This window comes from Mustela nivalis (assembly GCF_964662115.1).
Source record: "Mustela nivalis genome assembly, chromosome: 13".
Taxonomy (NCBI): domain Eukaryota; kingdom Metazoa; phylum Chordata; class Mammalia; order Carnivora; family Mustelidae; genus Mustela; species Mustela nivalis.
Genome location: NC_139032.1, coordinates 60,377,920 through 60,390,128, shown reverse-complemented (window position 1 = coordinate 60,390,128; position 12,209 = coordinate 60,377,920). Strand labels below are relative to the sequence as shown.

Below are 12,209 nucleotides of genomic sequence, written 5' to 3'. Positions count from 1 at the left end.
TTGCAGGCCCAGGTACGTAGGAGAAATTGATTAGAACAGGCCCTTGCCGAGTGTCCTCTGAGGCAGGCAGAATTATACCAGTAACACTGATTAAAAATGCGGGGGTGGGGTGAGTTCTGACACAGTGAAGATAAGACCAGTGAGGCAGCAAATGAATGAGATCCGGTGATCTGAGCACACCCAGATTTCAGACCCACAGTCTTCTAATGTTAGCATAATCCCACTTGGACTTCATATTTTCGGGCCAGAAAAATACCTTTTCTGTCTTTAATGGTTCCAATCTTAACCAAAAAAGTATTCTATGAAGAAACTAGGGTTGACTATTTTACTCTTGTAGGAGTTGTGCTTTTTAAAAACCAATCAGTTCCATATAGTAAGTAACTTTTTGAAACCCAATTACTTGCAGCCATGCTGAAAAAAACTGTAATTAATGTGGTCAAATCCTAGCCAAATAATAAAATGAAAGCTTTGTTGTGTATCAAGGCAGAAATCAATTTCATTAGGGAGCAAAGAGCCGGAGATTTAATTTTGAGAAAATTCTCCACCCTGTGGACAGAGGTTGTCAAGAAGCTGCCAGAATGAATGCCCAGCACAAGAGTACTTGCCCTCCAGAGCCCAGATTACTGAGGGCTGACTGACCTTTCAAAATTGCATTTGCAAACCTTCTGAATGTAGCCAAAGCCAGTGATCTTTTGCTTTTTAATGTTCTTGGACCTGGTGTTCCTTTTGGTTTTGGTCAGGAAGTGAATGTTATCTTCACCTGATAACACTTGCACGTTGGTCAGATCCTGTCCTTTGGACCTGGGGAGGAGGTGGCCTTAGGAGGTCAACAGACACAGGAAAGGGGTTTAGCCACGACCTGGTGTGTCCACATTGATGATGGGGTCATATGCAGACAACAGGGCTGAGGGCGAAGCTGGACAGACCCACAAGGGACAATGCCCAGTTGCAGGACACTAGTGCATGAGAGATTGTGAACAGCAGGTGAGACCAGGATGGGAAAGGACAGGAGATGCTGCCCTGTGAGGACAACTGGAGCCCCGGGTCTGCTTCTGCTTTTTCGATCTTCTGGTCTCTGAGGGGCCTTCCTGGGATGGAAGGCATGACTGTGGACACAGGAACCAGAGCTCGGAGTTAAGGCTATGGTCACTGAGCTGCTCTAAGTCCAAGAAAGAATTTCCCATGGTCAGAGCCATCAAAACGTGGAAGGGATTGTCTCAGTAGGAAGTAATCTCCCCAGGGCTGAGGGTAAGAGATACAAGATGGACACTAAATGTGAGTATTACAAAGGTATTTCCATCACGGGATAGAAACAGAATGGGGGTGCTGAAACCTGAATGTGCATCAGAATCTCTTAGAGAGCAAATTAAAAGCAGATTTCATTCTAGCGACACCTGGATGTCTCATTGGGTCAAGTGTCTGACCTTTGAGATCAAGTCATGATCTCTTGGTCGTGGGATCGAGCCCCATGTTGGGCTCCATGCTCAGTGGAAAGTGCGCTTGAAAGATTCTCTCCTTCTACCCCTCCCCCATCTAAATAAATAAATAAATCTTTAAAAAAAATAAAAGATCTGGTTCCAAAGAGACCCAAGGAGCCTCAAGTTTAACAAGTCTTGAGGACTGTGATGTGGGCATTCTGAGGCATGTTTAAAGAAACACGCAGTCCTCTTCCAGCCCTGGCGCTCTGGCACTTCTGTAAGTAGGTGAGTCCTTTTGTTTAATATCCACATAGTCATTCCTTCTTCGTCATGTGGTATGAACATCTCCTGTGGGCCAGGCTTTAAAGCTTTACCGGTTTGCGGGACCTTGGGGGTCCTCCAGTCCTGTCCCTTCATTATAGAGATGGGGAAACTGAGGCCCAAGAGGGCAGAAGCTGGAGTTGGGACCAGGTTCCTAATGTCTGGTACAGAGCTCTTTTCACTTGCTTTCAGTGGTCTTCAGAGCACATTGAAAACTACTCCCATTTCACAGATAAAGAAACTGAGGCCCAGATTCCCAGGACTGTTGGGGAGTTTTTCCACAGGAGAAGAACTGTCATTGATACGATTTGCAAAGGCCCTTGGCCAGGGTGTTTGGGTGGCTTGCAGCAACTGTGTGCCTTTGAAATTCCAGAGAGGAGAAAACTACCCTCAGGTTAGGGGCACGGTCACTGGCAAATGGATCTGTTTTAACTTGTAGTTTTTAAAAACCCCTCTGGATTTTCTTTCTTTACCTTTTTTTTTTTCCCCCTTTTTTGAAGCAAAACTATAAGTTGGATCAGGTGCTCTGTGGGGAAGTCCCCTCCTTGCTCTGCTAATTGATGCCCTCTGTCAGTGAGCAAGGGAAGCCCCCACCAGCACAGGAGTTGGGCTGGGAGGATAGTAGGCGCTGGCCCCATGATTGGAGGAGAAGCATGAGATTCGGGGTGTGGAAGATTGCTGCTTCCCTCCGCTCTGCACCCCTCCGCCATCCTCACTCTCCACTTTGTCATCCCCCATCCCTGCTGACAAGGCTACCGCTGGTGCCCAAGCAGCCCCTACACCTGATGACGTGGGGGTGGGGGGATTCCAGCCCCTGATTCACTGGGGACTTAGAGCAAACCTCCACCCCTCTCTGGGCCTCCTAAGTCATCTGTGAACTGAGGGCACAGTCTTAGAAGCCTGTGCTGGATATCTGGTCTGCTCAGAAATGGTGAATGCAGAGAAGTACACATCATAGGTACTTAATAAATACCATACATCATGTATGACCAATTTTTTTTTTAAGATTTTATTTATTTAAGAGAGCTAGAGAGCACAAGTGGGGGGAGGGGCAGAGAGGGAGGGTAAAGCAGACTCCCTGCTGAGCAGGCAGCCCAGAAGTGGGACTCAGTCCCAGGACCCCAGATCATGACCTGAGCCAAAGGCAGACGCTTAACTGACTGAGCCACCCAGGAGCCCCTGACCAGTATTTTTTAAGCACAGAAACTTCTTTCCTCTTCTTTCCTATTGTTTTCATGTGGTAACAACATGCTTTTGAGAGGGCCATGAAATGCCACTTGATTTTTTTTTTTTAAAGATTGTATTTATTTGAGAGAGAGAAAGAGCATGAGAGGGAGAAGGTCAGAGGGAGAGGCAGATTCCCCATGGAGCTTGAAGCTGATGTGGGACTCAATCCCTGGACTCTGGGATCATGACCGGAGCCAAACGCAGTGGCTTAACCAACTGAGCCACCCAGGTGCCCCACAGGGAAACTGATGTCAGGGAAGTACACACCCTCCCCAGTGTCACCCAGGGACAGAGCCAGGGCTGGAACCTAGGCCTTCTACCCTAGCCGGGTGGGCTGCCCAGTTGGAGGAGGTGGTCCGGCAGCCCGGACTCTGCCTGGCCATCCATGGCTTCTGGGCTGCCAACACGGCTATGAATGATAGACCAGACAGACGGGAAAACACGTTCACTGCTCGGCCCAGACCGCATGGAGCCATCAAGATGAACCAGATGGGCAGTAACTTGTATGCAGACTCCAGCAGAGCGGTTGGAAACAAAGCTGTGTCAGAAACCCGAGCCTCAGCACCTGCCAGACTAGCTCACGAACTGCCTAGCTCAGACATCAGACAGCCCTGGGAGAGGTGGGAGCTCCATTCTACAGGTGAGGAAAACTGAGGCCAAGGGAGCCACAGCTCAACATGGCAGGACAGGGACTCAGACCCAGGTCTGGGGGACCCTGAATCCATAGGCGGTGGTTCCTTTGGGAGCTGTCCTGCTTCCCTTGTGCCTCTCTGAGTCCTCTCCACAGCCACTGGGGCTCACCCCCACAGCTCCCTGTTCTGGTCCCTGTTCTGGAGCTTCCTTCAGGCTGGCACGGCCCCCCGACCTGCTGGCTATGGGAGTGGTGGGGGCAGAGGTTGGGCCTTGGAAACAGCCTGGACCCCTTAGTAGCCAAGCTGTTCGGCCAGCTCTGTGTTGCGTGTCAAGCCCTCAGATACGAAGCCAGACGATCTAAGCTTTATCAAGCATTCACACTTCGTTCCCAAGGACGTTCTCACTTACCCTCATAACTACCGTTACATACTCCCATTTCACAGGTGCAGATTTTTAGGTACTGGACAGTAGTACGTGTCAGCTTTAACCTCCGTGCTGCTGGAATTGGGGGCTGGATTAGTCTTTGTTGTAGGGGCCATCCTGTGCGCCCTAGGTTCTTGAGCAGCACCCCGGGTTTCCACCAAGATGCCGGCAGCCCCTGAGTTTCCAGGCATCGCCGAATTATCCGCCAGAAGGGATAAGCTCACCTCAGTGGAGAAGCACTGCTCCAAGGAGAGTGTGGTCTGGGAATGACTTGTCGCAGCAGATGGAGACCACTCGGGGACAAATGCGTTCTCTCCATCTGTGGGCACAGGTGTTGGGACTCCTGTCGTCATGGTGTCTTCCCTAAGCCTGGGGATCCACTATACCCAGGGGTCTGCTGGTTTGTCTTCCTGCATTGAGGCTAGCCACCCTGCCTTGCCTTAGTTCTCCTGGCTGCTGCTGGGGTGGTCCCCACCCACCTGGGGGGTGTCCTTCACTGGCTTGAGTGCTGGAGAGCATCCTCCACCTTTCCCAAATGGGGACACTGAGACTCAGGGAGAAGGGATTTGCTTGGCCAATGACATCAGTGGGATCAGAGTTTGAATTCAGTCCGGCCCCCACTGCCACCCGAACCTGTGCTAAACACAAAAAGGTGTTCACATTCCTAGGAGAGTCCTCAATTAGAAGTAAAAGGGGAAACCAAACAAAACACGCTAGACTGTCTTGCCCCTTCCCACCCCTGCCTCCGCCCTTCTTGAAGTTTTCATGTATGCTTGGTGGAGCCTGAGAACCGCTGGGAATACCGGACAAGGGAACTGCAAAAGTCACCCGGCCTGACGCCCAGGCATCATTACCCTCCTGCTTTCACACCTCCAGTAACGGGAGGCTCACTCTCTTGTCATCCTTAATTCTTAAAGTCCTCCCACCTAAAACTTTGTTAGTCTTCTCCTGAAAAAATCACCCCAAATGCATTCATTTTGGCCTACCTGCTGCTTTGTGTGGCACAAGGCAAACCTTAATGCCTCCCCATGTTTGCCGGGAGAGGCCTCCGCCACCTCTCCTTCTGCCTGGAGATGGCTGTTTGTCATGATTTACTGGAGGCCCTCACCCTGGGCCGCCTACTTAGTGCTTGAGAAATGCCCAGGTGGCCCAGGAAGGCTAATCACTGCTGATGCATTTATTGAAAGTCTAATTATTTGGTTGTAAATCAAGTCTCGTTGTGCTCAGCAGCGTTTACATTTAAACGCTTGTTTGCCATAACTTGGCACGTGCGTCTGAGGCTTATCGCAGTGAAGGCTACTTTGGAAGGCGGTGGGCCGCACGCAGGTGTTTGCCAGGTGACCTTGTAAGCCCCCGCCCCCAGCTCCCTTGACTCCTAGACGGTGTCCCCTGGAGGGAGCCTCCTGTCCTCTGGCTCGGTACATACACCCTCATGTCCTCTCACTGTCCTCCAGCCATCTTCTCATCTGTGCCGTGGGCGTCTTGTGGGTAATGCCAGCCCTTGCAGCATCTTTCTGAAGCCAGAGGTTGGTCCATTTGTGGACCGGGGTGACCACTAACATTGTCGTACATTTCTGTGTCCCTGGCCCTTTGCTGGAAGGTCCCAGTATCTGTGGATGCCAGCCTGCACATAGTAGGCCCCTCAGGAGATGGCAGCCAGGTTCCTGTCCCCTGAGGGCCCTTGGCACCTGAGTTCTGTGTATTGCTCTACCCCTGGCCCAGGGCTCTCACAGCATGTTCTCTTTGGAGTGGCTACACACTGCTCATAGGTATGGCTCTGCCCCCTAGTAAGCTCGCTCAGCTGGTCCTCACTGGCTGTCCCAGGACCAGTGCTGCCCAGACAGAGCAGCTACTGTGTCTGGCCTTGGGGGCGGTGGCTTCCACCCTAGCTGGGCCATCCTGAGGGACAGAGCGGAACAGCCATCAGGGAAAGATAGGTGGATCCTCGTTGCTGGCTCAGGACAGACCCTCACTAGATGGATGGATGGATAATGGACAGATGGACCACGTACTCAGCTGTGGGAGGGAAGTAAGGCTTGACCTACTGAGAAACATCACAACGAGCAGATGAGATTCTTAAGCTCAGGAGCTCGCAGAGCCACAGGGAGCCCATGTCTCAAGGCAGAAGGAGACCGAAGGCCCACCTAGACACCTGGATCCATCTGCTTTGGTGGCGGAGCAGGGGAAGGGGAGGCAGTGGTAGCTTCAGATCCCGGAACACTCACCTCAGGCTAAGAAGAGAACATAGACTTTAGAGTTGGACAGCCCTAGGGAAACCCCAGCCCCACCCCGTCCTGTGGAACTTGGCACACAACGACCCTCCGACCCACCCAGCTTCAGTCTTCCTATCTGTAAACAGTGGTAGTGACACCAACTTAGCAGTGTTGCCGTGGGCTTCCGTGAACTAACCTGTAGCACCAGCTCAGCTCCTTGCCTGGCATACACCGGGCGTGTGAGAGGCACGGGTGGCGTTCCTTGTGCAGTGTCCTTTGCCATGGTCAGCTCTGAGCCAAGGGACAGTATTCTGGGGCATCTCCGTCAAGGGAGCAGTTCCCTACCCACCCACCCTTCAGTAGAGGGGAACCAAAGATCCTCTCTGGGTGTGGATTCCTGTAACAGGTCCTACGCACTAGTCCCAAAAGGCAATTTCCTTGCCTTTTCCTGCATAAATATTATATGCAAGTATTTTTAAGTCATTTCATCATGAAAAGAAGTGATTTAACATAACGATTACTCAGAATCCTTCATGAAATATGCATCAAGCAATTAGGTCTAAAAGCGAGAGGTGAGGCCTTGTACCCTGCTCGGGCCGGCAGCTGCGGGCTGAGTGATGTTTTATTAAAGCCCGTGATTATGAGACGAGGTGGGGCCTGTTATTAGGCCCGGCTCACCAGGCACGTTTGATAATCCTGGTGATGAGGAGGTGCTTTTTGTGATGTTAATGAACGAACTAAACGCAGTGACAGCCCCAGCACCCCCAGCCTCCGCCAGCCATACATGACTCATTAGACAGGTCAGCCACTGGAGACACCCCTAATTGTGACTTTGCTCTCAGAAGATGTCCTATCAAAGGAGGCAGGACGGACACAGGAGTCTGGCAGGCGGCAGCAGCCTGTCTGAACTCCCTGGGGACCAGTGCCCCCCCCCCCCAAAAGGGGTGATGGGGAGGCAGCCTGGCCCAGGACCTGGCCCTCGAGATCCTGGATGCAAGGGCTCTAGGTTTTGGCTGCAGCTACAGCCCACCTTGCTGTGTGCCTTGGGCCCAAGCATTGCTCTCTCCAGCCTCAGTTTCCTCCCAGGTTCCCCAAGAGGGTGAGAGGAGAGGGTCCTCAGGTGGCTTCGAGCTTCAGAAGCTCTGTCCAGAGTGGCCACAGTATCCCCGGGCACACTGGGCGTCTGATGCACACTGTGTTCTCCCTAAAAATTCTTGATTTTTTTTTTTTCTCTTCTCATGTGAAACATCTTCTGTGTTGAGTCAGGAGTCATTCAAGCCATCCCTTCGCAGCTGTTTTTAAATCTTTTTAGTGGTTGTTAGGTAACATCTCACTCGTGGGGACTTTGTGGCCGTCCGATCAGGATGTATCATCACAGCCCATCTCGGTGTGTGTTGACAGGGTTCTACCTGACCTTTTCGTGAGTCGGAGTTTGACAGATTGTCTCAAAAACCAAGCCTGCTCGTCTTTCAGGGCCTGCCAACGCCATGGGATGGGTCACCACCCTGTTTACATAGTTGGGAGCTTCACCGGTCAGGATGGGCCATTCCCAGTGCTTGGGGTGACCTTTCCGGGCCAGCCCTGTGCTGTCTGTGGCCCACCATCAGCCCTGTGGAGCAAGCACCTGGGGACTGAGGCCAGAGTCAAGGAGTTACTTGTGCAAGGTCTCAGGTGTCTCCCCACCACCCTGCCTGACCTCACATGGAGTGTTGAGGGCTAAGTACGCTTCCTTTTCAGAGCTGATGGTACTGAGGTCAGGAGCATGGACCCTGGGAAAGGCCCAGCAAGGAGGCGAGCAGCACCGCTGCTGACTGCTGGGTGACACTGGGTTCGCCACCTTCTGTCTGAGCCTCGTGGCTCAGCATACAGCCTGGATCCCAGGAAATGCTCAGGAAACATTGACCATGATGACCATTCAGGCCAGTGCCCCATGAGACTACAGGGCAGTGGGCAGCCCTGGAATGGGGCATGTGGCTGCCCCCAGGTGTCTTCCTGCAGGACACCGTCACAGAGTGGGCAACAGCTTAAGCTTATACATGTGGAATCCAGGACCTTAGGCCTGGAAGCAGCCTCAGAGGTCATCCAGTTAGCCTCCCTGCCTCACAGAGGCCGTGGACGCAGGGACAGAGCCAAGCACCCCCAAAGAACCACCTTGGGTCCAGCGAACCATGGGGTGTGCAGTGCCTGAGCCCAGTGGGCAGGGCCACTCCTCCAGGGGGCCTCTCACAGGAGAGCCAGCTCATGGGCCCTTATCCCTGTGCCAGGCAGTGGTCATGCCAGGGACTGTGGGGAGGTCATAGGGCCCAAGTCCTCTGCCACGGTCCCCAAACTTTGTTAGTTCAGAATCCTAAACCTGTGTGTAATGAAATCTGAGTGCTGGAGGCACTTGAGGGAAGTGCTGACAGCTGCCCTTCCCAGCCCATGTCTGTTGGCAGGGAGGTTTTCAATCACCTGGTGGCCATTCGGCCTGCCGGAGCTGGTGGTCTGGGAACAGAGCAGCTTCCAATTCTTCTGCCTCTGGCTCTGTCAGCTGTTCTCACCTTCCCCGCCCACTTCCCTTGCTGCCTGTTTTAAGAACGACCGCTGTAAAAACGTCCCATTAAACCATAGGAGTAACTTCCCTTAACCTCCTTAAAAATGAAATCCACTCCGCCTGCAACTCCACGCGCCTGTTGCGGCCCACAACGAGCTGCTGCGATCCCATCTTACACAGCCTGCACTTTGCATCCCCGCTGTAGACCTGGGACAGTCTTTGACGCCCAGCAGTCTGGCACCCAAGACATCGCCCCTCTCGACCCACTCGCACAGAGAGGCATGACGGTCCCAGGCCCCACGTCCACCCTGCTCTGTGATCTCCCCAGCGTGGTGGGTGGCTAGTCTCCACTTAACTGGGGTTGTACATTTTTCATGGAATGCACACCGTTTCCTTCCTAGCAGCTGAAGCAAGCGCGCCTCCTGCTTCTCAGAGGCGTCGGAGGCAATTCTCCAATGAAATGACCCTTCACTGAGGAGCAGAACTTGCCACAGGCTCTGTAATTAGAACATTGTCAGCCTTAAAAAATCTTGATTTAAATTTTAGTTCTTTACAGGAATTATTCTCTCTTGAAACATAATTGCTCTCCGAACGATTTCCTTTAAGCTGAGGGTGACATTTCTAAATACGTTATTATGAGCAGATGTATTGCTCAGTGCCCGCCCTTCATGAAGCATTTGCTCTGCCATTTGAAAATGGTCCTGGAGTCCAAATTGACACGTTAATAGAGCAGCCGCTGGTGCGCGCGGGGAGCCCAGTCCCGACTGGAAGCGATGCGTGTGAGCCCTCCACTGCCCCTGTGGGAGCTGCCGGAGCAAGAGGGCTGGAGCTGAGGAGCTTGCAGACTTGTGTCCACATGGAGCTCGGCATCGCCGGCGGCTGGGCCTTGGTGTCCCGGAAGCCTGGCCCCCAGGGCTGGTCACAAGTTCTCAGTGCCAAGGGACAGGGTCTAGAGAAGGCAGCAGGAGGTCCAAGTCCTAGCTCTTTCACCAAGTGACAAACATGAGGTAAATTGGACTGTCCTTTGGAAACCCAAGCATCTGCATGTGTGGCAGCAACATCATAAAAGGTCAGGCTTGGAGCTGAGTGGGCAGGGAATAGGTGGCTCAGGCAAAGGCAGATTGACCGAGGAGTGCATGATCTAATGTGGCCAGAGACCCGGGTGGGAGGTGGGAGGGGTCTGTGAGGGCCAGGTAGAAGCAGTGTGGCCATTGCCATCCAAGAGCTATGCCCCCCACAGCGTGTTGATGTAGCTGGCAGGCTGCATGGGGCACAGGGCGTGGGGCTGTGCTCTGATCTCCGAGGGACCCACACACTGCCCTTTTCAGCAGGTGCCATGCCTGGTGGGTACGGACTGGGCCCTGCTCTGTGGAACTTGCAGTAATTGAGAAGATAAGTAATTGCAGTTCAACAAAGCAAGTGCTGATGGAGGCATGAGTATACTCAATGCAGTCAGAGGAAGAAAGGAGCTCTACTTGTAGGCGCCTGGAAGACTTCCTGGCAGAGGAAACACTTGGGCTGGGCCTTGGAGGAAGAGGCAGAGTTCATTCAACAGAGGGAAGAAGTCCAGAGAAGAGAGTACCTGCATAGGGGCAGAGCTGGGGGGGGGGGGGGGAGAACACGTGTCCTCATGACATTCCATTGGCTAAAGCTAGTCACATGTTTGCAGTGGATGCAAGGGAGAATGGGAAATATAGTCCCTGGCTGGGCCACCCCTTCCTAGTGACAGTAGAGTACTATGGAAAGGGGAGCATCAATTTTTTGGAAACAGCTCTCCTGTCATTCCTGCCACGCTGTTTCCTCATCTGTAAACGGGGTGGGGGGTTGGCAGTGACCTGTCCCGCGTACTTGTTAGGGAGCTGGAGACTTACACATACACTGTGCCTGCCATGCGAGGCTTAATACTGCATCAGCAACAGGAAGAGGAGCCAAGTCCAGGGGTTTGTTTTCCTGAAGGAGCCTCCAAAGCTCGTGAGGCCCAGAAGACTCTCCAGCAGTTTCTGTTGCTGGTTCCTAGTCTGTGCTGGGCAAAGGGGTTCCTAGTCTAAGGGGCAGCTACATTTCATTTGGCCCTGGGTAGCATGGCTGTTCGACCTTGGTCACTCTGCAGATCCCAATAACCTCCGTGTTTTGTTCGCAGGAGCAACCAGGGCTTTATGCACATGAAACTGGCCAAAACCAAAGAGAAGTATGTTCTGGGTCAGAACAGCCCCCCGTTCGACAGTGTCCCGGAAGTCATCCACTACTACACCACCAGAAAGCTGCCAATCAAAGGGGCCGAGCACTTGTCCCTCCTCTACCCGGTGGCTGTGCGGACCCTCTGAGCGGACCAGCCCCACGCTGCTCTGTGACAGGGCCCAGACTTGGAGGAGCCAGAGGCCCCCGGCCACTGTCGCCGGCCACGTCCAGTTTGTCGTGTGTATGGTACTAGCACACCACTGCATGTCTCTAGAATGCTGTTGCCACTCGTGGGGGCTGGAGAAAGCCTGGATAAAGACAGCAGGACAGCCAGCGCGCCACCCCAGCCCCCACCCCCACCCCCTCCTTGAGTTTCTGTGAATTAAAATATTTGCAAATCCAAAGAGATGCCTTCCAGGATGAACAAAGGAGAGCAGCTCCAGAGGGGCGAGGGGCGGGGCGGGAGCTCCCTGGGTTGCCGCACTTTGTTCTCCAGCTGTCACAAATTCACACCTGTGGGAGGGGGCCCAGTTTCCCACCGGGCCCGCTGGTGCTGGGAGACAAATGCGGGTGCTCTGAGAGCCCACAAGAGCCTGGGAATCCCGCCTCCCCTCTGGTGTGTGTGTGTGTGTGTGTGTGTGTGTGTGTGAGTGAGTGTGAGCCCATACCTGAGAGAACGTGGTCACACACAGATGTGAGTAACCCACTAATCCACTTTTAGTCACTTCAGTATAATCTTTAGGGGATCTTCAAGGAATCATTGTGCAGTCACAAAGAACTTTCAATTATTTATGAATAGGGTGTGTAAATAAAATAGTCATTTAATATATATTCTTAGCCTTTTTTTTTTTTTTTAATACACCACAGGGTGTCCGAGGGGGGCAGTGCTGGTTTCATCCCCAGAGCAAGGTATGTCTCTGGCACGTGTGATATGACAGGTCCTGGGGAGGGAGGGAGGCAGAGCCCTTAGCTCAGGGCCAAGGCAGTCAGTGGAGCAGGGGGGTTTTCTTTGCCCCCTGAGAGCCAGCCTCCAGGAAGGTGCAGCCGGGCCCCGCATTCAGCCTCCAGCAGCAGTAGCCTCTGGCGCTGACCCAACAACCAAGCTCTCCCTTCCTCCTGCAGCTGCCCAGGGATGGCAAGTCTGCACAGTACCCAGGCATCCACAGACGGCTCCCCCACCCCTGCGACCCTCTGAGGCATTTAACGTGGGGGAAAGGGTGGCACAGAGAGGGAAAGAAACCTGCGTAAGGTCACAGAGCTCAT

At 53.1% G+C, this 12,209-nt stretch overlaps 1 protein-coding gene across 1 annotated transcript in view; it reads left to right on the top strand.

Annotated features, from left to right (window-relative positions):
* SHB (SH2 domain containing adaptor protein B) overlaps positions 1-11,775 on the top strand; it is a 135,542-nt gene extending 123,767 nt beyond the window's left edge. The window contains exon 6 of the mRNA XM_082694877.1: positions 10,909-11,775. Within this exon, the coding sequence (XP_082551003.1) occupies positions 10,909-11,092 (184 nt within the window). The 3' untranslated portion in view covers positions 11,093-11,775. The remainder of the gene's footprint in view (positions 1-10,908) is intronic.
* The last annotated feature ends 434 nt before the right edge of the window (positions 11,776-12,209 follow it).